This window comes from Ambystoma mexicanum, chromosome 3p (genome assembly GCF_040938575.1).
Source record: "Ambystoma mexicanum isolate Mex_15411 chromosome 3p, UKY_AmexF1_1, whole genome shotgun sequence".
Taxonomy (NCBI): domain Eukaryota; kingdom Metazoa; phylum Chordata; class Amphibia; order Caudata; family Ambystomatidae; genus Ambystoma; species Ambystoma mexicanum.
Genome location: NC_090925.1, coordinates 1,106,368,938 through 1,106,394,411, shown reverse-complemented (window position 1 = coordinate 1,106,394,411; position 25,474 = coordinate 1,106,368,938). Strand labels below are relative to the sequence as shown.

At 45.1% G+C, this 25,474-nt stretch overlaps 1 protein-coding gene across 2 annotated transcripts in view; it reads left to right on the top strand.

The window, feature by feature from the left end:
* Positions 1–25,474, top strand: part of ARHGAP26 (Rho GTPase activating protein 26) — a 2,838,701-nt gene that overhangs the window by 2,401,411 nt on the left and 411,816 nt on the right. For both annotated transcript variants that reach the window (XM_069652460.1, XM_069652459.1), the window contains exon 19: positions 17,947–18,085. In XM_069652460.1, coding sequence (XP_069508561.1) covers positions 17,947–18,085 — 139 coding nt within the window. The remainder of the gene's footprint in view (positions 1–17,946; positions 18,086–25,474) is intronic.

The following is a 25,474-nucleotide window of genomic DNA, read 5'->3' as shown; positions in this document are numbered from 1 at the left end:
CCCCACTCTTTGGATGCCATGTGGTCACCTGGGGCAGATGGGGGGGGAGCAGGTGCATGTGGATCTTGGTCACCTGGCCTAAGCCCTGCCCACCTGGTGCCTTCCTGGTTGCCACTCTTTTTCCCCACTTAGCAAGTCCCGCCCACCCGGTGCCTTCCTGGTTGCTGCTTTTTTCCCCCCACTTAGCAAGCCCCGCCCACCTGGTGCCTACCTGGTTACTGCTCTTGTTCCCTTCTTAGCAAGCCCCGCCCACCTGGTGCCTTCCTGGTTGCCACTCTTTTTACCCTACTTAAGTAGCCCTCCAGCCTCTTTTCCTTTGCAAATGGGGAGCAGGTGCAAGTGGATCTTGGTCACCTGGCCTAAGCCCTGCCCACCTGGTGCCTTCCTGGTTGCCACTCTTTTTCCCCACTTAGCAAGTCCCGCCCACCCGGTGCCTTCCTGGTTGCTGCTTTTTTCCCCCCACTTAGCAAGCCCCGCCCACCTGGTGCCTTCCTGGTTACTGCTCTTGTTCCCTTCTTAGCAAGCCCCGCCCACCTGGTGCCTTCCTGGTTGCCACTCTTTTTACCCTACTTAAGTAGCCCTCCAGCCTCTCTTCCTTTGCAAATGGGGAGCAGGTGCAAGTGGATCTTGGTCACCTGGCCTAAGCCCTGCCCACCTGGTTCCTTCCCGGTTGCTGCCATTTTTCCCCTCTTAGCAAACCCCGCTCACCTGGTGCCTTCTTGGTTGCCGCTCTTTTTCCCTAATTAAGGAGCCCTCCAGCCTCTTTTCCTTTGCAGATGGGGAGCAGATGCAAGTGGATCTTGGCCACCTAGTGAGGGACGCCCATACAGTATGTAGGAAAGGGGACTATGGACTAGAACTACGTTAGTCACTATGGTGAGTAACTTGTAATTCTTGCTGCAAGCAGGTTAAGCAACAAATAGGTTATGTCAGTTCGTTAATATATGTATTACATGGTATCAAGATGTTTTTTTGCCTAACCCCCCCGACCCCCTACCCATCCAATCTTGTTACCCTAACCCTCTTTCCGGTTTTCCTAACTCGCTCATCCTAGCCACAATCACTCCCTAATCCCTCTTTCCCACCCTTTGGATGCCACGTGGTCACCTGGGGCAGATGGGGAGAAGGTGATTGTGGATCTTGGTCACCTGGCCTAAGCCCTGCCCACCTGGTGCCTTCCTGGTTGCCACTCTTTTTCCCTACTCAAGGAACCCTGCAGCCTCTTTTCCTTTGCAGATGGGGAGCAAGTGCAATTGGATCTTGGTCATCTGGCCTAAGCCCCACCCACCTGGTGCCTTCCTGGATGCCGCTCTTTATCCCCTCTTAGCAAGCCCCGCCCACCTGGTGCCCTCCTGGTTGCCTCTCTTTTTCCCTACTTAAGGAACCCTGCAGCCTCTTTTCCTTTGCAGATGGGGAGCAAGTGCAAGTGGATCTTGGTCACCTGGCCTAAGCACCGCCCACTTGGTGCCTTCCTGGTTAGCCGCTCTTTTTCTCCACTTGGCAAGCCCCGCCCACCTGGTGCCTTCTTGGTTGCCGCTGTTTTTCCCTACTTAAGGAGCCCTCCAGCCTCTTTTCCTTTGCAGATGGGGAGCAGGTGCAAGTGGATCTTGGCCACCTGGCCTAAGCACCACCCACTTTCTTAGCCCTGCCTCTTCCTTCCTGCTCTTAACTCTTAGATCAAGGGTGTCTCTCACCAGGGCATCCGAAGCAAAGGGCAGATGAAGAAAAGGGCAATTCCTGTTTGGACCTATTCGGACCAGGAGGATCCAGGGCCCGAACTCCTGCCCAGACAGCAGGTAAGCATGCGCCAACATGTGTTTACGTCCTCTGTCCCCACAGGGCAACCCCACCAGTCCCCCCCCGATGGTCCCTTATGCCCCCCCTTCTCGCACACAGGTGTTGCCTGTTTTGGATTCTTCTACCCTGCCCCCCTCCAGCCTACATCTGCAGGAGTCCACCATCACCGTCTTGTGGCCAATGGTGGATTTGACTTTTATGGACTTCATTGATTCATGGTGCGTCACCCTTTCTCATGGTGGCCCTGAATCATGCTGGTGTCATCTTCATCTTGTATCCAGGCTTGCAACATTATGTGTTACTACTGACTTCTGCATTTGTATTTGCTCTCCCCTCTTGCTTCTCCACTCTTTGACTGCTTACTCTCTGTTCTCGCCTCCTCTCCCTTTCTCCCTTTTCCTATCTCCTCCCCTTACTTTCTTCTATGCACTTACTCTATCAGAATTGTCCCTGGACCTAGTATGATAGCAACCTCGCCTGTCTCCCCCCCCCCACTCCACTTACATGTCCACCCACCCCCACCCCCTCCTCCAGCACTATCTGAAATATCGTCAGGCTGAGTACGATAGTTAATTTCACATCCTTACTGTTCATGGCCTGTATGAATGTCATTGTATTTTTCCTTGTTCCCTCCCTCGATTTGATGCGCTTTGAAACACATTGTGTATAGGCGCTATATAAATAAACGATCATATCATATCACCTGTACTTCTAACATCAGGAACCTGTGCTAACCATGGTAGGAGGTTCGATCCCATTCGGCTTCTGTGGTTTTGGAGAGGGTGTCGATACTCCCCTTTGATGGTCTTGACATAATAATCTGACCCCACATACAGATTATTACCACCAGTCAAGCCAAATGGATGCAACCACTCCCCCTTAAGCCGAGGTGCTAAATGCCTTGCAGTAGATTGAAGTGGAATTAGCACACGCTAGGCAAGAAACTCTGGCTTTGAAGGCTCAGGTACATGGTTTAGGGCTGCAGGGAACACCCTTACAGGCAACAAGTTCAGCATCATCCTCAGGATCAACAGGCCGGGTCCCTACGGTTATAGTGCAGCAACCCAGTAATATGCCTCTGGCCTCTCCAGAGAGATTTGCCCTGGATCCAAGGAAGTTTCTGACATTTTTGACACAGCGGCAGCTGCATTTCCTGTGTAAACCTTCAGCTTTTGAATGCACGCAGGCTCGAAAAGCATTTGTCGTATTTGGCGGGGGATTCTGCTGCATGGGCTATGCTATTCGTGCAAAAGGAGGACCCCTTGTGGGGATTGGGATTCATTCCTAGCTGAATTTGGAAGATTGTTTAATCAGCAGGAGGTGTCACTGGCCCAAGACAAGGAACTACTGGCTTGACGCCAAGGAGCACAGGATTTGGTTTCCTATGTCACCAGTTCAATTACTTGGTGACAGAGACAGATTGGCTGGAAACCAAACCGACAGCCTTATTCTATCAGGGTGAACTGGAGGATCTGAAAGACGCAATAGCGCAAGTGAAACCCCAACCTACCATTTGCACTGCTATGATTGATTTGGCTTGCGATTAGATAATCGCATGAATGAATGAAAGGGGGAAAAGACGAGGCCAGACTCGCCACCATTTTATGCGGCTGTGCAAGGGAAGAGGGTCTCGGCCATCAGAAGTTGACACCTGCAGATTGGGAGTGTGAGAGGGCCGTTGTCCACTGAAGAGAAGGAGAAAAGGAAGGCAAACATTCTTTATTTATATTGTGGGCAATCGGGACATTTTATTTGAACTTGTCCCAATGCTCCCCAGAAGGACTCGCGATCAGATGGAAACAAGATGAGGCGGCAAAAGGACAGGCTCGTCCTTAAGGGGAATGGGGGTGTCGGGACAAATAGAATCTAAGTTGCCTAGTTGGGTGGCAAATACAATGTTGGGTAAGACGCCCAACTTGTATATTTTGGTGCCACTGGTTACTTCGTAGACATTGCGCTAGCAGAACAATTGGGTCTATCCCTGCACGACAAGCAAAGGTCAGAAGGAGTACAATCCTTAGACAGATCCCCGTAAACGGCAGGCCCTATCACACGAAAATCCCAACTATTATGGATGGTATGTTCATCCTGGCATGAGGAGGAGATTACCTCTTATTTGATAGCTGCTCCTCTATTTGGTCTTATTTTGGGTATGCCCCAGTTGGTTAAGCAAAATCCCGTGATTAACTGGTCTAAACAAGAAGTGTCCTTTCATTCCCAGTGGTGTAAATCGTATGTCCAGGATTTGATGTGCCCTGCCACTTTCTTGGCTGAGGGAGTTCAGGTACAGCAAGTGTTGGGGGCAGTGGAGACAGTTCTTCCCTCCCAATACGGGATGTATGCAGAGGTATTTGACAAAGGGAGGGCTGAGAAATTGCCTCCTCGTCGAGCATATGATTGTGTAATAGAATTGAAACCAGGTGCCAGGATGCCTGGTATCCGAATGTACGCCCTCACTGAGACCGAGAAGCAACACTTGAGTGAATATCTAGATGGCATGCTAGAGAGAGGGTTTATACGACATTCTACCTCACCAGTATCTTCCTCTCTGTTTTGTGTGCCAATGAAAGAAGGTACATGCAGGATGTGCATTGATTATCGTGCCCTGAACAAGGTGATGATCAAAAATAAATTTCCTCTGCCATTGATTGCAGTGTTCCTCAAGCAAGTCAAATCAGCAGCAATTTACACAAAGTTGGATTTACGTGGGGCGTACCACTTAATTTTAGTCAAGGCTGGAAATGAATAGAAAACAGCCTTTGCAACGAAGTTTGGACTTTTTGAATATTAAGTCATGCTATTCGGCTTGTACAATGCACCCACGGCTTTCTATCACTTTATGCAGGAAGTCTTGAGGGAGTTCATTGATGTCTTCATTATTGCGTATATAGATGACATTTTGATTTACTCAGAATCCAAGGACCAACATAAGGGGTATGTGAAGGCAGTATTGCAGAGGTTACAAGAGTACCCACTTTATGCTAAACTGGAGAAATGTTTATTCCACACTGAGAGGGTGGAGGTCAAAGGGGTTTATTCTAACAAGAGTGGGCATTATCATGGATAGTAAGAAAGGGCAGGCATTAACAGATTGGCCCTCACACCGGTGTGTGAAAGACATAAAGTCCTTTTTCGGATTTGCCAATTTCTACAGGAGGTTTTTCTGTAATTTCTCCCACATTGTGACACCCATAATATGGTTGCTTAGAAAGTCGGCACAATTCATTTGGGATGAAAAGGCAGAGAGAGCCTTTCAGGAATTAAAGAAGGTGTTTACAAGTGCACCACTTTGAGTCAGCTGGCTCTTGAGAGACCTTTTCAGGTGAAAAGGCATCAAATCTGGCGGTAATGTGAGTCTTGTATGCAGATTAAGGCAGACCATTCCAAGAGAATGGGATTGTTAAAGCCTTTACCTACACCTGGGAGTCCATGGATCACATTTCTATGGACTTTATTACAGATCTTCCGAAAGATAACAAACATGATACCATTCTGGTTGTGGCAGACTATTTCTCCAAGCAGGCTCATTTCATTCCCTGGTTGGAATTCCTAGTGCCAGTCAGCTGGCTGAATTGTTCTTGCAGCATATTGTAAGGTTGCATAGTCTGCCAAAGGGTATTGTATCTGATAGAGGACCACAACTCACTTCTACGTTCTGGCGTGCCTTTACAGCATGTTAAGTATCAGTTGTGTGCTATCCACTAGTTACCATCCCCAAACGGACGGGCAGACTGAAAGAGTTAATCAGACCTTGGAACAGTAGATCCTAGCTATTTAGGGGATGGTATGTCATCATGGGTGTGAGCCTTGTGGTTGGCCGAATTTACCTATAATAACGCGGAACATGCATCATTGAGGATGGCTCCTAATGAGTGCCTTTACAGGCATGAACAAAACATGATACCAGACACTTTGCCTGAGTCAGCTCAGATTGCCGCCCTCCAAGATCGAAAACAGCTGTTTCTTGACATTAGGCAAAAGGCACAGTTCAATTTAGAGAATGCTAAGGTTGCCTACAAGGCCCAGGCAGATAAGAAACGCCAAAGGTGCCTAGGTTCAAACTGGGGTACAGAGTGTGGTTATCCACCCGGTATTTACAACTGATGGGAGACCTTAAATTTGTACCCCGGTTTATTAGGCCATATGACATTGAAATATGTGTATCACAGACAGCGATGTGTTTAAGGTTGTCCAAAAATGTGAAGATACATCAGTTTTTCCATGTGTCTCTGCTTAAACGTACAACTCCGGGGGTTACTACCAAGAGGGCACCAGTCATCATGAAGGATGGTCAAGCAGAGTATGAAGTTAAATGAACTCTGGACTCCAGAAAGAGACGTTGATGCTTGTGGAATTGCTGTGTTATGGATTGGAGGAATGTTCATGGGAACCGGAAGAGGCGGTGCATGCACCAAGGTTAGTGAGACAATTTAATGGCCAAAATCCTGGAAAGCCAGGGCCGGTGAGAGACCCTGAGAGAGGAGGTAATGTCGGAAATGCGTGGGGGCATGCTTGAGTGGTGGCAGGCATCACATTAAAGACATCAGAGACTGCCGTTAGGCTCCGGGAGGCCGCAAACTACATTTCCCAGATGTCCCTGGGTTCCCTTGGCTTGGCACGTTCAACGCAGCCGCTGGGAGTTTAATCCGATGCCTGCCGACACAGCGTTGGATCGAGGCAGCCAGGGGAAGCATCGGTCAGCACCAGAGAGTAGAGAAAGGACCCGGGCCAAGCGGCAGTGAGAACGAAAGGCTCTGGTGCAGTGCATGGATCTGCAACATCATCCGGGTTGCCTTACGGTGCTACCGGACTAAGTTAAGCACTCGCGCTGCATTGATTCATTGCATTTCTTGATTTCACGTTTCAATAAAGCACGTGTGGCAAACTGCTACATGTGTGTCGTACAGTGCTTGAGTTCATTGACTTGCATGGCTTATGTTTTCTTATGGGTCATGAAATGGCACATTTCATGGAACTCCATGGTTAAGGACTGCAGAAAGTAACGTGTGGGGTTTTAGCACGTTGCTATGTGCATGTGGAAGTTAACACCCGAACAAACCGCATGGGCAGAGCTAGAGGTTGTGTTTGCTGGTAATACGTTATATGTTTGTTTTATCTCTTGATGCAACGCTTTGCCTATCAGTCCATGAGTCATGTGTAATCATGTGGGGAGAACCCCAGGTGTTTGTTCCATTACGCTTGCCATGTCCATTATGTTGGTTCAGTTCATCCTCATGTGCTCATTCCGCTTCGTGTCTGTCTAGCTATGGTCAACTGTTCATGTGTATGGGTAACTAGCTGCGGTACCCGACGTTGTCCGTGTCTTGATCGAGTGGTGTCTCATATGCCCTGGGGGATGTTGCTCTTGTCCTCTGGTCGGCAAGTCGTGTTGCTGTTTGTTGTTGTTATTTTTGCTTTGCATCAGATGGAGCTTTTCCAAGTGATGTTCGTTGTTTGGACGGCATGTTTCAGTCACTCATTGGCTTCCGCACATTTGAGAAAATTTCCCAGAAAGATTGATTGATTGTGCTTTCTTCTCGTGAATGAACTTAAGTAAACTGTAACCTTGCCCTTTCCCATATTTGGAGTGGCGTGATAAAAAATATATATATATTTTGTTTAATTCCCTTTAAAAATGTTTTAATAAAAAATTTCGAACTGTATACAGTAGTAATACATTTCCAAGAAATAACCAACACATCGAACATTTTGCTTTAGACACTTCCAAATGTTGCCTCCTTCCTTTAGCTACTGTAGTGAATCCAAGTGAGCATCAGTAAATGAGGGTCTCTACGCAATGGATTTTATGCATCCAAACATAGACTACAATCTTGCCCCAGACTATTGAGGAATCCATGCAAAGTTTGTTAGCAGTGGGTTCAACTGTGTTGATTTATATAACTGGACAAATATACACACACACCCCCAACATTTTTCTTGCATATTTATTATTATTTTTATTTTGCAATGAGTGTATTACAAACTGTTGCAATTTTGAATTTTCTTTATGCATATAAGATTTTTGCCTCCAGCCATAGACTACAATCTTGCCCCAGACAAAAGAGGAATCCATGCAAAATTTGGTAGACGTCGGTTCAACGGTGTGGATTTGTATAGCCGGACAAACATATGCACACACACACGCATACATACATTCAACTTTATATATTAGATGCATGTTACATTTTGATTATAGGTATGCAAGGTTATGCAGCAGGCAGGTTAAGCAACAAATAGGTTATGTCAGGTTGTTAATATATGTATTACATGGTATCAAGGTGTGTTTTTCCCTAAACTCCCCCTACCCATCCAATCTTGTTACCCTAACCCTCTTTCCATTTTTCTTAACACCCATTCCTATCCACAACCTCTCCCTAATCCCGCTTAGCCCCACCCCTCATTGGCTGCCACATGCTCACCTCTACTTCTAACATCAGGAACCCATGCCAAACACGGTGGGAGAGTCGATCCCATTCAGCTGCTGGGGTTCGGGTGATGGTATTGATACTCTTGACATTTATGTTCTTGAAGGGAAGACATTGTTTGGTTGCAAGTTATTTCAGGCAGGGACACAAAGATCTGTATTCATATGTGAACAACAGAAGATCAGCTGACTTTCACAAAATGACTGGAAACCTGGCTATTTAGCTCACTGAGACCCAAGACCATCAAGGGACAGTACACATCCTGGAACCAATAATGAAACAACCACACTATACTAACCACCCCTGCTCCGCTCCAGCATACCCACACATGACCTAACGAGCCATCCCTACTACACACAAAGCACACAACCCAAACATCGACCAAAAGGAAGAAACTGCTGCAAACAAACAACCCAGACGTTGCCAATCCGGACACAATAACCCCAGTGTGCACGATCCAAGCACACTCAGAAAACTGACATTCACAGACACCAGTTTCTCGTGGTTCTGCATGCACCAACAGAAGAGAACAATTTCTATGTTATCCCTTTTCCCTCACTAACCTACCACACCCACTGTCTTCCAGGGCTACATGAGCACCTGGAGACCATGCAGATGATAGCGGTGTGGGGTATAAATCAACTGAACATGATATAACATAACATGTGGACAAATCACATGGCATTGGAGAACACTCAGTTGTTGATGGGTTTACTTAACAATACAGGCAAATTAGCGATCTGCCTGATCACACTATTAGTCTAAGAGGGGTTTGAGAATTCATTGTTCGTACATTTCAAATGGATTTCTTCCTCCCACGGATTACTAATCTATGAAATCCCTATCTCCACACTTGAGAAATGGGATAACTTCCGCCCTAAGATGTTGAATATCTTCGCTAAGGCGCTGATGGCACTGGCTTTGGCGGCTATAGTGCAGGGTGCAACGCCATCTGCTTCAGCACAGATGGGTCCCACTGCATCTGTTGCGCCCTGCAGGATACCCGCTGGGGACCACTCTCACACCGGTAAGGGCTCGGGCCTGGACCAGAAATAGACCAAGGTCTTAGCCGCCAAACTCTCAATGCTCGTGCCTCAGTGACTTGATCTGGATGGAGTTACCAAATGTAGACATTGGGACATGGCAACACAAAGGCTATTGAGGGTCTAATCATTCCACGGAGTAGGATGCAACAGCCCCTTGCCTCCAGTTAATAGTAATGGATTTTGCACGATTTTAGGTTGGAACATGTACCCACAGGGAGAATTTTGGGTTGGGTTGCAAATGTGTCTTGGTGCTGATGTATCATTTTAGTAAGTTACTTGAATTAAGATTCATTGATGTGCCCAACAATGAGAAAGTTGCTGTTTTTTCATAATGTCATTTCAAGAAAAGTGGCCTGTTGAACTGCTTTATGGATCTCTCTGTCAAGCTCCAGTATACTTCTCAAGCCTCCCGCAGTTGAACGGCAGGATTCAGTGCATCAAACGTCTAATCGAAGAGAGCGCTGTCTTAACATGTGAACCCATGCATGCATGGAAAGATCCTGTTACGGGTAGTGCTTGTGTCTCGTTTTACCTCCCTACACTCTTCTACAGAAAATGTAAGGGTGTTGAAGAAGGAGACTGACACAAAGCATGATTTTGGTTACAGACTTTTATTTTAGAAAATGGAAAATAGGTCCTTGCTATCCTTAACTTCTAAGAGGGGTTTCTCTGCCTCAAAACTAATGCTAAAAGGGTGATAGTGTAAATTGGTTGTCAGATTAAATTGGGACTGCGCCTTTTGTTAGCTTGTCTCAAAGGCTAATTATATACGAGGAAAAGAGGGCTGCCCCTGATGGCATAAAGCCTACAACCCACAGCTTAAACTAAATAGAACAAACCAGAAATAATTTGCCAACTGGTGGCGCACCTCTGCGTAAGTCAAATTAGAATGATTCAGTCTGTCATTTTTTATAAGCTTTTTTTATTCACAACAAGATTTTAAAGAAGAAAAAAAGAAAACATTAAGATCACATAGATCCACAAGAAAATCATAAAGACTTATTATTACATTAATCATGAAATAAGTAACCCTTGTGCACGATGGTTAGTAAGGTGACTTAATAGAGAGTGTTAACTCAACCAATCAATAGCGCCAATTGGGTTTTTTAATAGTAAAGTGCATCCAACGCACAAACCACAATTTATACAGAAGTTTGAATCTCTCAATGTGTATTCATTGCACAGAACCACAATTCTTAGGAAAAGTAATAAGCACAACTTGCACTGTATTGCATTTGTTATTCTTTTGCCAACTGCCTATCCAACAGTTTCACGCACTTAGGGGCTTTTTCAAGGCTGAACTGAACTTTACATCCGTAACCCAAAATGCATACAAATATTATGGTCATCATAATCCGTGCATATCATTAGACAATGCAATGCATATATTGATGGTCAATAATGAGATTTGGTTGTTTTGATTATTGCCATCCAATCAGTTATAATCACAAACGATATGCAAAATTTTTATTGTAAAATGGAGAGTATGAGGGATGGGGAAAACAAGAAAAAGTGAAAACGAATATTGATAAATGAACAGTTCAACTTCACAACGTTACCAGGTGCACAAAGCTGTGACTTTAGCATAATCATGCTTCTAATGTATGGCCCTGACTGTATTCAACATAAAATGTACTCAATGCTCAACTTCCATCTAAGTACATTATGACCAACGTTGCCAGCAAGTGCTTAGTGCCAGCTCTTCTTTATATAAGCAAGTCAATGCTAGCTGCCAAGTGGTAGGTACTAGTGTTGTATTCCTTGGTCTCTCAAACGTGTTCTGCAACTGAAATATAAGTGAAGGTCAGTTCTTGACCGATTCACTTAAGCTCACAAGAAGAGCCAATTTCTACAGTTATGCTTAGAGTTGTCTCACCCGATGAGTTAATTCTCCTTGCACTGTCATAGATCAATGCATAGTTTCTGCTCATCTAAGGGTGAATCCTTTAGTGGGACCAATTTAAATACCTCTCCATACCATTGCTGAAAAGAAGGGCTGATGCTGGATAATGTGTATATATTCCTTATTTATATTCCAACCAACATGCTGACAGAAATTAACTCACCTAATGGTCGTCATGCTAGGTATGCCAATGTAGGGCGATCCTAGTCATCCCACTAATATGAGGAAGCTTCCTCTTGCAATGCATGGTGCACAATGGCTCTCATGTATAAACTGCAAAATAATTGGGGAACCATCACTGTAACCTCCTGCTTAAAGTAGCAATTATTACACATGCTTCTATGTCCCATGATATCCATACTCACCGATGTGTGGGTTCCATTTCCAAGAGCTAATCCTTCTCGTTGTGCACGTCAGCGCCACCTTGTTTCTTATTTAAGGTACCGTGAGTCATTTCACGGTATACAACAGTGCCATTTAGTCCCATTTACATACACATACTGCAACGGCCATGTTGGAACAGTGGTATTTTTAAGAAAATCGAATGGCCCGTTACTGTCTTCTGCCTCTGTAGCGTGTATCCTTTTCCATACAGATGTCATCTGTTGACTAAAAATTCTAATTTCTAACCCCCAATCATAACATTGATTATAATGTTGAAGGAATAAGATTGCTATTCTTTTGTGTACTGTCTCTCTAATTAATTGTGACCCATACTTCATCTGCATCTTTTGCAGTGCTTGCATTAATATAGTGGTGCAACCATATTGCATTGATGTAAGTAAAGGCAACGATGAAGGAATAATATTGTCCCATGTATTTGTATATCGGTTGGACTGTCCCCCGACGTAATACGTATGTTGGCCACTGTCGAATTACAGCTGGTCAAAATTAGCATAACCAATTTCTTCAAGGAGTTCCATTTCTATTAAATTGTGCACCTTTGTTTAACGTGCAATGCTTATTGAATTAATTAAGATGCAAAGTATACTACCTGATGACCCTAAAATTGACTAGTGTCATGTAAGTTTGCATGTATTGTATATTGCCTCCACCTATCTGTGTGTCATGGTCATATAGTGCTAGAGCTCAAAGGTGATTATTGCTACCAGTATAGCACATACTTCATTAACATTCTTCATAAAAAAAACTTCAATATCTTTACTTAATCCATGTGTGGTTGCTTTGAGTTTACAGATATATATTGCCTCCATCTTTCTAATTTGACTTGAGCAGAGGTGTGCCACTGGTTGGGAATTCATTTCTGGTTAATACTAAAAGGGTCTGTAAAGATGTCTGTCAAAAAATAAATCACTGTCCTTTGCCAAAATCTACTTCTATCCCTCAGACTGTAAAACGAAAGAGTAAACGAACACAAAGTTCCCTCTTTAAGGAGAGTTGCTCCTTTCTTCTGTTTCTGCGTAGTTGCTTATCCAAAATGTTCCTTCAAACATAAACACAAGGATGAATGACGCTGCAATGAATCAACTTCCGGGGCATCAGTGGTCAAGGGATGAATATTGGTTTCTAAACCATCAATCAGCCCCACACCTCTAGCACACTAGAAGGGATCTGAACAGATTGGAAAAATTATAAACCTCCTTGTCCAATGTTGGTAACATGGACGGAACAGAAGGCCTATCCCGACAGCTTGTGGATCTTTGGTTAGTTGCAACACATAGCGTGAATACAATTATTACCCAATGATAAAAGGGACTGTCCACTTAAGGTTGTGTACAAATATTTACTTTATTATTATCACAACAGACATTTCTAGCACACTACAAAATACAACCCACCCTGTAAAGGAATGCAGAGGACAGACCATTTGAAAGAAGGAAAAGGGATGCACTCTGGATACTGACAGGAGGGTAGACGGTATAGTAAATAATCCCAACAGTTCAAGGTTACTTGGCTTTAGCACAAAGGGAGCAATGGGTCGTAAAATGTCACTAGGGGGCCTTCAGAGGAGGACCAGGGTGACAGAACCACAATTTAACCCTGTGCTTTAGATGTTCTTGGTTTTCGACAGGGTTGAGTCGGTTTCAGGGCGCTTTGCAGCTTCGGCAGAGTTCAAGACTGGAGACAGCTGCGGGTATCAGGCAGCAGGCAGTTCGGCAAGCTGGACAGACAACTGCAGCTGGCCTACATGGTCAGGAATCATTGTCTCAGTGCTGGTTGACGGTTCTTAAACAGGTCTCCCTTAAATCTGCGGCAAGACCAGACTTTCTGGCTCCGTAAAACCACATACTCATACCTTCTGAGTGAGGTATCCCTGCGGGGATGACTACTGTAAACATGCAGTCCGGGACATGACATTTCACTGTCAATCGATACGGAGGGTGGGAGCTAGCATCAGGTTGACACAGTTGCATATGATAGGTTGTTGGGGTTTCCCGTCTCCTTTCTTAGCCTCTGCAGCCAGGCCCATTGTGTGCTTGTTTGAATTAAACTCTGATTAGTATGAGAATGCTGCCACCAGCTACAGGGCTCAACGAAATAACAGGGCAGACCCATGGAGCCTTTGTTATTTAATTATGCTGGCCATGTCAGGGGCAAGGTGTGGCCCTCCCCCTTCTGGAGAAGCCTTGTGTAACCCACCAGTCAGATATCAACTAGGCTTTGTGCACCCAAAGTACACAATGTCGTGCATTGAGCATAGGAAAATGTGTGTGGATTATCCCCACACATTTTCCGGAGATTGATCTACCATCATTCAATTTGATTTAAAATTTCAAAAAAGCCCAGGCGAGCGCACCCCCACCGTGCGGATGGTCGAATTCCTCACAAACGCCCTTCCCCTGATTTGCAGGTTTCAAAACAGTCTTTACACAATTTTCTCTCCAGAAAAATGGCTCCGTTCTCCTGGTGTGATTCTGTACAAGTTCCAAAAGAACCAGCGGGAATTACTCTCTTCCCCTGGCATGTATTGATACAATGCACAAGGCAAGGGGGGGACTGGATCCCTTCCCCCGGTGACTCCAACTTGACTTCTACTTCAGGACCAAGAGAATGCCTCCCTTCTGTTGATTGGCTCTGGACACACAGAGCCAGGGGTACTGACTCTGTTCCCCTGGTGTCTGTCTGCTTCTGCTTTATTGCAAAGAGACGACTTTCTTCTCCTGGTATTCTTTGATACTCGTAGCTTTCAGATTGACACACACTTTGCCTTTGTAACTTGCTTTGAACAATGTCCTGAATCTTCTTATTATCCCAGATCCTTGTCTTGTGATGAGTGGACTTGTCTCCGCCACTATGATAAGGAAGATGTCCTCTCTTCTTTAATGTTCCAGACCCTTCTTGAATCATCAATGGTTTCCTCTTCCCAACTGTTTGCGATGGACATGGTCCCAGACCCTTCGCTTGAGGCCATTGGGCTCAGAGTCCCAGACGCTTTCCTGGTGGCCAGTGTGCTCTTCTTCCCCACTGCAATTGTAGAAAAGGTCCCAGACCCTTCACTGGTGGCCAGTGGGCACTTCCTCCCACTGCGATTGTGGACCAGGTCCCAGACACTTCCCTGGTGGCCTGTGAAAGGATCTGTGCCACTGTCTTGGGGTGGCTCCCTCTGATACTTGCTTGGTTTTGCTTCGGTTCCCAGGCCCTTATCTTGCTTGGGTTCCAAATCCTTTTTCTCCTTCCCTTTTCACTAGGCCACTTTGTTCCTTTGCCTGCTAAGTACTGCCAGAAGGAATATTTCTTGTATCATCAAGTTCAATTAACTTGCCTTCGGTATTTCAAATTAACATGTATTTACTCTCAATTTACTCACAATCTTTATGCCCCTCCGGTTCCCACGTTAGACCCGTTAGCTTTGCTGGCTTCGCGATGCTCTGCCTTTTCTTCTTGGGGTCTTGCTTTGTTCGGGAGCGTTGTGCAGGCTTTCCTTGTCTCTGCGGCTCCTGCTCCAAGTTCTTTGTTCCCGCTCATCGGGCCGGGGTGTAGGCGCTGTTGCAGGACTGTGCGGTCCTCCTTCATAAGGTCCCGCCACCGCTTGTCAGCCTCTAGCCATGTTCCCTACCAGCTCCACACCACCGGGCAAAGGATTCGGACTGCCTGCTTCTCTTCTCCAGCTAATGACTGCTTTTGGCTTCCCCGGAGCGTTCTCAGCTCCGCCTTTGATTCTCCCGGGCTGGACTGTCTCCACAATGGCTACCCATAGAAAGAAGCCTGCAGTGCAAGCAGGGCTCGCAATAACACAGAGACGTGTATGCAGAACAGAAGAAGAGGAAAGCAGATGCCCGGAGGAGTCGCCAGGGACCGGTGAGTGCACAAAAGGGAGCCCTCTTACCAGGGAGCTCCTGGGGGCTGTCACAGGGAAATGTTAATATCTGAATGAGCGAAATGTGATGTGCAAGATGTAGCAAACCCAAATTAAAAGGTTGTGGTGAACTATATGAACAAGAGGAACTGTGTATGGAAAGAAAACGAACTGAGAAATATTGAATACCAAACTAAAGGAAAGCTTTTGATAAAGCCTGTGAATGAAAGGCAAGCTTGTGTGAAGCACATGGAAAATGTATTGAAAAGCAAAGAACGAATCATATGAAATACAATGAAAAGCCAGTGATATATATCACGGAAGAGTGTGAAACAATGTTGGTAAAGGAGAGACAGCACCACAGAGTGAACTGGACAAAAGAAAAACATTGTGGCAAAGTCAAAAGACTTGCAAAGAGGAAAACACATTGCGGCAAAGCTAGAAGGCTGGCGAGGAGAAAGCCAAATTAATGTGAATTAGCACAGAGGCCCAATGACAAGAGAGCCTGTGTGGGCACATGAAAGCCTAGGGTTGCCGGTTGTGTGAGTGTGTGGACTGACACCTGCTCCTAGACCGGGGGTACCATATCTGTGAAAGTCAAGGAAATATATAGTAAACAAATCCACATGTGTAAGAGAGATGGCTGAAGTAAAGCAGAAGGAAACTATTAGTATAGTCTGGCAAGGAATCGGAAGGAGTGCAGTGGAATTGGTTTTGAATTTTAAGAGACTGCAACTTGACCAAGTTAACGTCTTGAGGAAAAATACCTTGAGACTCATGTGGAACTGTGTTGTTTTCTTGAGGGGGAAAAGAAACCCTTATACCCTTGTGGAGTCTTGAACCTGGGGAAGGGAACCCCGAGACGTTGTGGCACTGTCTTGAACTTGGGGAAGGGGAGCTGGAAGAAGCTCAGAACTTTAATTTAGAACACTATTTCTTTTGTCGCTGCCATGCCTACATGTTGTTTACCTTTAGCTTTGAGAACAAGTATAGGTTGTGGACGCAGACAGACTTTTAAGTTGAACTTTCTGACTCAGGCTATCCTTAGTTTCTTTAGGTAAGGAAATCCCACCTTAGCATAGGGCAAGAAAGGCCTTCAACCATCCTGACATTTAAGTTGATAAAGCCATTTTGTTTGAACTTTGAATCTGTTTTCTGTCTTGCTTCATGATGCCTTTACAATCCTTTATTTGTTAGTAAAAGAGGTGTTGTATCTGGTATGGAATGTATGAGGCATGCTTTCCACTCCCATGCATACTTTGAATCTGTAATAGATTGGAGATATTTAGAAAGCAATGGTGTGGCTATGTGGCTGAAGGCTTTACGTTTGGGAGTTTGATCATATTGTGGCATTCCTACATACAGTATGTGTGCCCGCACAAAGCAGAGTATGGTTAGTTAATGTGTACCTGTTATTAGTCTTAAAGTACATGTGGATGCATATTACTCAACTATGTAACAATTTGGGAAGAATTTGTGGTCATTTGGTTACTGTTAAAATATGTGTGTAAATGGTCTCTAGTCTCCTTTTTGTTGAAGGGTTAAGTTTCCTGATGCGGTGGAGGCAAGCTATGTAAAAAAAAAAAAGAAAAACATGAACATGAGAGATCTGCCAAAGAATATCAAAAATATTTCTAATTCCGTTTGGGATTCATTAATTACAAAAAGGAGTACAACTCAAGTTCGAAACTTGCAGAGCTGACAAAGCTATTCATCCATCCGAGGTCAATAAATCGAGTACCATTACATCTGTATTAGCACATGGAAATCGTTATTGAACTCCGCCTAGCCAATTAGACCATTCAGAGTGCAGTCAATAACTACTGGATGTCTTTCCACTGGACACTTCTTCTATAAGAGAATCTTTTTCACTGCAACAACCTATTTAGCACACAATTGAGAAAGCTAAAAAATTGAAAATGTTTTTACTTGCTCATAGAGAAACAATTTACTTTTACACGACCCCTAAGGCATGCTTATGTTAAACCTGTTCCAGTTTAACCAACTTTGCAATTGGAATGCTTAATGTATTAAGGCAAGTTTGTTATTTAAAAACTGCAAAATAAAACCACATCATTTACTAACTCAGTTTGCTGATGTACTTTCTCATTATTAAACAAACCTGTTTTAATTCATCACCAAAGCTCCAAAACAATGTATTGCTGGGAGCAGTATGTACCGATAGCTTTATAGATATCGGGAGTGGTATTTATCACTTGGGATAATGACCATTCCCCCAACGTGTGGCCCTCAGCGCTGGGCATTATCCAGCGATAATGATTCTAAGGCTATAATATCTGCTGTTACTAGTGCTTAGATGTGGGAGGAATTGGCCATGAAGTGCTGTATGCAATATTGTTATCTAACATCGTGAATGTGCTAGTCTAGAGTTCAGATGATAAAAAGCAATGAAAAGACTGATTACACACGCCAGGGGTTTTATGTTAAAATGTGACTAACCGGAATGACTTGTAGCTTGAAAGCACCTAACATCTTGAATCTCGTTTCTGTTGACAGATTTTTACTACACAGCCAGAGGCACCACTAGCAAACTCGCATATTCATTTAACCCGTAAACGAAGTAGTGACTCAAGGCCTCCCTCCTGCAGCGAGAGGCCATTAACACTCTTCCCAAGTATGGCGACCACAGAGAAGCGTAAGTTTCAAAAACCCCCAATGTTCCATGACACATGGCTGCCCGTGGGCTGATTGGATGATGCTGTCTCCGTCCTATTGATATTGAAAAGTCATTTTAGGCATGGGTGTTTGTTTTCACTGGCTCGCTGTTGTCCATCATGGTTATTGAGTATGACACTAAAAGTAACATATATGAGGCGTTTGCCATTGCAATTGTCTCTGTCCGGATCTTACCCTTTCAAGTTGGCCATCCGGCTCTTCCATCAGCCTTTATTCCCCGTGAAACTCCGAAAACTCAAATAAAATTCCCGTTTGCCCCCTGCAGATTGCATCTGTGTCCAGCGTCTTCCATTTAAGTCTCCCACTTGACCTATACATTTGGTTATCAGGTCTAAAACAAGCTCAAATGTTGATAATTGTCGCAAAACAGTATGTTTCTGCTACTTGTGCCTGTTGATTTGTTGGATTTTAATTTGGTGATTTGCATACAGTCAGGCAAATCCATCCATGCGCATATGTTCCAAGATGAGGGACGGGCATCCAGAATCATGGATACTCGAATTACAGCAGAGAAGAGACAAAAATGCTTTTGGTGGGGAAGGATTGTGAAAACAAATGTCTCTGTACTTTCTTCGTGAATGCTCCCTGGTTTTCAGGCTTTCTGTTTGGAAGGGTAGCCTGAAAGCGGGGTCCGAGAACCATAATTTGACTGCCACCAGGATTTAGTTTCTTTAAAGAGGAATGGCAAGGAGGTTGGTTAAGCTGAATCTTTGTGATCAGGAGATGTTGGTTGGTTGGTTCCTCTTATGACAAGATCTTTGATTCAGAATCAGGTGGATGTGATTCCACATTTTCAAGTTAAATCTATGCCTGCCGGAGCTGTGGGTTGGTATCCCAAAATTCACCCGAGCAGTGCAAACGAGCGAAATGTGGTTAAAAATGATTACCCAATGGCACTACACACCAGAGAGGCTTAGCACTATGTATCCAGAAAAGTCTGACCGCTGCTGGAGGGGGTGCTTAGAACCTGGTACGTGGAAGCACATTTGATGGGACTGTCAAGGGGCCAAAGGATTCTGGTCAGAAGTGAAAACGGAAATGAAAAAGATGTTTCCAGAGGTGGACCAGCTGGGGGAGAAAGTGTGGCTATGCGGAATGAAAGATCAACAGGCCAAGAGCTTTAATAAAGCACATTGGAGGAGTTTTATGGGCCTGGTCATCGCGGCATGGGCAACAATCGCCCAAAACTGGAAAAAGCAAGACCCACCTCTAGTATACACATGGAAAAGATTACACACTACGTACAGGGCCCAAACGAATCCTTCATGAAAGAATGGGGAGGGGGGGTTTGAAATACTTAGTCGGACTATTTGGAACAATGGTGCCCGCACAATATCAAAATAAGACATATACAGCTCATAGACTTTCCCGAGAACTAATGGAACACGGATTAGGTCTTCTGGGGGGAGGGGGAGGGAGGAGGGGGGCTGCGAGGGATGTTCTGCTAAAATGCACATTGTTAATTTGTGAAAACAATAAAAAAATATGTTTTAAAAAAAATCTATGCCTGCCCGCCCTGTTCTGCAGCCTCCACAATTTATTGCTTAGCACAATTGGAGATTCAACCTGCAAGACCATTACATAATCCAGGCACGCAAGGGTGACACTCAAGATCATAGAGAGGCCTCTGCTGCCTTGCCTTTGAGAAGTGCTTATGAGGTATCCCAGAATGCTTTGTCAACACCATGGACCTAGAGATTCCTTAGCAGCTAAGTATTGTAAATATTTCAGGCTCAAATAATCATTCAAACTAAATATAAGCTTGATGGCTGTAAGGTATTGATTTAATCATAACCACTGGCATTGCACTCAGCAATCCTTCAGACCGTCATTTTTCTGCCTGCATTCCATTACTGAAGGGTTAAAGCCATAAGCAAATCAGGCTTGTTCTGACTCCAATGATGCCAGTCCAGCCCAAACTGCTAGGTCACATCTCTTCTGCACAAGACTACAAGCAACCCCCGACTTGTTTCGGCCTCATTGGGCATCATCAGTGAGGTGTAGCTTGACTCCCTAGGCCCAGCAAACTCGGGATCCATGCCTAGACATACCTGTCCCTCTCGTAGTGATTTAAGCAAAACAAGCTTTATGGCTGGACATGTAACTGTAATGTTGAGAGAGACAAGATTCCTGAAGGACACCACACTCTACAGTAGTCACAAAGGCTCTTTATCTCCAACTCTCACTCTAGAGTATCCTTACAAAAATAAATGATCTGATGCAGCTCTCAGCAGTGCCTGACTACACCATAATCCTCCTTAATCTTGTGAATGGAATGGCTAATTCTGTTGATCGCAACAGATTGTTCCAGCAACATAATCATGGCATCCCATCATGCTTAATAAACTTAAGTGAATTATCCTTGGCGCCTTCAAGCACTGGTTCCATGCCTCTGTTTGGCCTCAACCCATAGTGAATCCCCCAGTAGTCAGAACTCTTCTACAAATGACCAGAGTTGGGTTGTTGCTGTCTTAACTTTGATTTTAAAGAAAAAGGACATTCGTAAAAGGACATTCGTAATAGGCCTGTAATTTGTGCATTTTGGTGGAACTCAAGCAAACTCTTATGAATGAAGGCATGCAGGTAGACTTAAGCGAGTCAGGAATGTCATCTTCACACAAGGAACCTTTAGTGTGTTGCTAATCAGAGGGGCAAACTCTGCCATACTGTCCTTAATCATTGACAGTGGGCAAGGGTCCCCACCCCCCGTTACATGACATGATATTGATCTTTCTGTGGATCTTGCAGGTACTTTTAATTCTAAGTAGTTGGAAGGAAATGATTTAGGAAGGCACATTTTTGTTGACAGTGACCAGTGGATAGTGTACAATTAATGGGGAGTGTAAGATTTACAAATGTCCTAATTTGGCTGGCGAGGCCTTATGGAGTTTGTGGACGTTTTCTACAAAAATGTGTAGTTCATTGCATCAGTCCTTAGACATATTTTAAAACTTATCTTAGGTTTGACTAATTGATTAAAACCTTTGAAAAGTATTGTACAAAAAAGGTTTTTTGTTCACAAAGAGCACCCACTTGGCTGTAATAGTGCAATTTGAAATGTTTGCCTTCCTGATTTTAATAGCATAAAATGTAAGGTACTGTAGTCTTTCCTCAGTTTTCTGCCTGTGTTGCTTATTTTAGTTTTCAGACCAAACAGCTCTCCAGAAAGCCATCCTTCATGATGGGGGGTGTGTAGTCAGTTTTATCTTCAGCAGAGCTGCTTCGTTCAGTATAGTGCAAATACATGTTTGCACTTACTCGTCAGGGCCATAGAGTCAATTTCAGTAAAGTTGTTTTTAACAGTGTGGGAGGAGGGGCGATAATGTGGTTTGATTAAGGTTGCCCTTGTCTCTGTGGCCAATTTTGTTTCTAGGCTGAATGTTGTTGACCCAGGTTGCCTTTTATGTTAATTGAAAGGTGATGAGCTTATGATCTGGCCAACATAACAGGGTGCATTGAGTGTTCGCATGAGTGATGTTATCAGACAAAGCCCCATTTTTCCTCAAGTATTCCTCAGAGATACAAAGATGACCAAGAACTGGTCATGTGAGCACAGAATGGGGCGGTGTGAAGTAGAAGCTTTGGCTGTGCAGGGATCCTTTGGTGTCGAACAGGGTGGTGCCCCGCTGGCAGATCGAGAGCCGGCTGGCTGGCAGAAGCTTGAGCACTGGAGTCGGGCTGGCCCAGTTGGAGGGCTGAGGCTCCCGAGCGCAGGATCAGAGCGCTGCTGGCCAGTGAGTGATACGTGTGAGGAGTGAAAAATGCAGGCAACACCTTGGTTGCAGATGCGGCCTGGCCCTGGGTGAAAGCGGGCCCTGATTACCTACAGCCCATCTACCTGATCCTGGTGGGTCCGGGTTGCTGCAGCCTTTTTCCACCAATACAGGGGTGCAGGCTATCTGGGTGACTGCTGCTTCATTTGCTTCCGGCTGCATAGCATCTCCACCTATGGCAAACCATAAGCTTTAGGGGGCAGGAGGCAGAAGCAGACCAAAATGGCGGTCTTTGCTAGCAAGTGAAATCTGCAAGATACTCCCTCTGCACAGCTGTGTGAAACTGGTACTGGGGCATTTGATACACGGGAGAGGGCCTGAGTGGAAACACTAGGATATTTGAAGATATCACTGCCCTGCAACATCTGTGGAATTGAAGATTGAAGCAGTCAAGATTGATGTAAACATATTGTGCCACCATGTCCGCCCTCTCGGATAGGGTTGCCACTGCAGAAGGCAGCCTCTCTGAGAATGTTGGCGCTACGGAGACACTGAAAATGTTGGTGGTAGAGCTCAGAGAAGAGCAAGTCCCTGATATTTAGTGTGGAGAATGCCAAAGGAGACCAATGTGAGGATCTTTGGGTTGCCTGAAGGAGATGAGGGGCAAGACCCGACACATTTTATTGAGAATTAGTTTCTTCAGGAGATTGGCCCAGGTGACCTATCACAAGAGTTCACAATTGAGAGGGTGCATAGATATCTGGCGAGAAGACGCCCAGTGGGCGCTGTAACGATCATACAGATAGCATCACCTCTCCATGGAGGGAACCTTCTCCCAATGAGGCCGGGGCGGTCTGGCTGCTACCCACCAATCCCCATGGAGGTGTTGCGCAACAGGAGGATCTAAGGGGCGAGGGGGAATGTCCCTCCTGGGGAAAGTGGCCTAGGTCATGCCAGGGGTCCTGTAACATCAACACTTGTGACCCAAAATCCTTCTCCTATTCCTCCATAGTGGGCAGCATAGTAGAAACTATGTGTTTTTGTAAAACCTCTAAAACTCTTACTCCGTCAAACATCAGTATGAGGAAGAAACTGCTAAGCCAACAAGTAAGGTGCAGCAAGGGGCCCAGACCTATTTAAACCTAAAAGCAAAGAAGGACTTTGTTTGCTAGCGTGGAGATGCAGTGGTAATAGGAAAGGGCCTGAGAGAAGAATGAAGAATGAGCACCAGGAGGACTTGCCAAATTCATGTTTTTCCACTGGTCGACAGAATCCTGCGAACCCCTGCTTGCCTACAGATACAGCAAGTCGGGATACCTGTGAACCCAGTGAGCAGACAAGCTACCCAAGAGAAGTCCAGGCGAGGGCCGGGCAAAAGACACGAAAGGTGCGACAGCGGGATCCGAGGGAGAGGGTGGATCATGCAGTCTGCAAAAACTGCAGAAGCCGCATCTTCCAACATTGAGCAGTAGCAGCAGGAAGGCGAGCCCAGGCGAGGGTGGGCTACAAAGTTTGCAATTAAACTGCAACCCTATATCCGACATCGGCCTCCAGGCAACGAGTGCCAAATTTTTAAAGGAGAAGACTCACCTTGTATAATCTTGTGGTTCCGGAGACCCGAGGAAGAACCAGTTAAGAACTCCCAGAAACAAGATATTTGGGAGACGCTAAAGTCTGGGTGGGGTCAGGAACATAACCAACACTTGCCCCATAGTGTAGAACACTTTTGGTCTCAAGTACCTGGCCAATACCACAAGGATGTAATACTTGAGGGACTGGACGAAGATCCACTATTACTAAAATCCTTATTGTCCCATATAGGACCACACAGACTTTTGAGTTTGTTTTCCTTTGAACATTTCGTTGAACTTGTTTTCTACAAAAGAACACTTTGAGCCTTTTCATTGGAACTTTTTGTCTCGTCACAAGGAGTATCGTTTCTCTCAATGAGGAGTCCGCTGGGAGGAGGGAATCATCCTCCCAGGTTTATCAGAACTTTGTTTTGAGACTTTTCCTTTATCTTGAAAAACTGTCCATTTTGCTAAGAGGGAGGGAGTCATCCCCCTTGGAGCACAGGGGATCTTTTCTTTATGTTCGGTTTTGCTGTAGCGTTAGGGATTGCAGGGTTTTGACCAGGACAGTTTATTTTAAGATCTTGAACTAACCTGACAGCCCCAGTTTCTTTTGTTATGTAGGGAAACCTCCATAGAATAGTGATAGTTTTTTTCTTTTTTTGCAACAATAAAATATTGCAGCACATGCCTTCTCTTGGTCAGTCTCCTGCTTCCTCAACGCCACAGAGTGCAACTGAGACCTGTTATTGCACGAGTCCTGAATTCTTTTTTTTTAAACTTGCTTTGAGTATTTTGCATGTAAAGAGCGCACATAACAAGAGGGAGTGTAACATAGCTGGCTATTACATTGTTACTCATCCCTATAAACAAAATGTTCCCTTGTCCCCCCCAGCCCACCCCGGAGACTGGATGGGTTCAAAATGTCAATCGTCACTCATGGGTTTCCAGCACGTATATGGGTGATCTGGCATGGGGCTGCTTGTATACATTGAGGAAGGGCAACCATTCAATTTCCCTGCTCGGAGTGAAATCATGTAGGGCTCCCATAATGTTTTCCATCTCATAGTTCCTTGGCCTTCTGGGCCCAAACTGTCTGTGAGGGTAGGTCCTGGAACTTCCATTTTATCGGGATGCAAACTCTGACGGCCAGTAGGAGGAAGTGCGACATGTGCGGAAGCTTTGTCCAGCGGCCCTCCGGTTCTTCGAGGCCGAATAGGACAAGTCTGGGGTTGCAGTCACGATCCACCGCGTCTAGCTGTTTAATCCACGCCAGTACCCCTTTCCAATATTCCTGTGCTTTCATGCAAGCCCACCACATGTGCCAATAATCTGCTTGCTCGCTGCATCCTCTCCAACGTACTGGGCTAGACTGCCTGAACATCCTGGACAAATGCTTGGGATGGTATTACCACCTGTGTTAGAGTTTCAGGCCATGTAGCTTGTATTGTGCTGATATGGAGGTGTTGTGCGCGTATCTGCATAGACGTTTCCATTGGTCTTTGCTCACTGGCTGGCCCATGTCTTTCTCCCACCTTTTCCTGAGGGCTTTGTTCGTGTTAGCTTGATTGCTCAAGAGGGTTTTATATATTCTGGAGATGAGGCCTCTCGATGGTGTGGCCTCACCTAGAATCTTTTCTAGTGATGTTAAGTCTCTCTGTAGTTTGTCTTTCCATTTCGGGGCTGTCAAGACTCCCTTCAGCTGGAGGAATTGGAAAGCTCCTATGGGTTTGATTTGTAGCCCTTCTTCCAGGTCCTGTATTAGGATGTATGAGTCTTTCCTTAACAACTTACCTACTCTTTCCAGGCCAGCTTCGTACCGTTTATGAAAGCGCAATAGTTCTTGTATCTCGTTTCTGATAGGGGGGCCCAGATGTAGCTCAGGGGAGAGGGCCAGGTTATGTGCCCCTTCATTTCACTTTTACTCCACCGTAGTTTCAGGAGTAGTCCCAGCATTTTTTGATTAATGACTTTCCTTGGAAATGTTTACTTTAGGGCCCAGAGCCATTCCTCCAGTGTTACTGGTCACATTGTGTTGTTTTCTTTTTTGACCCATTGTTGGTT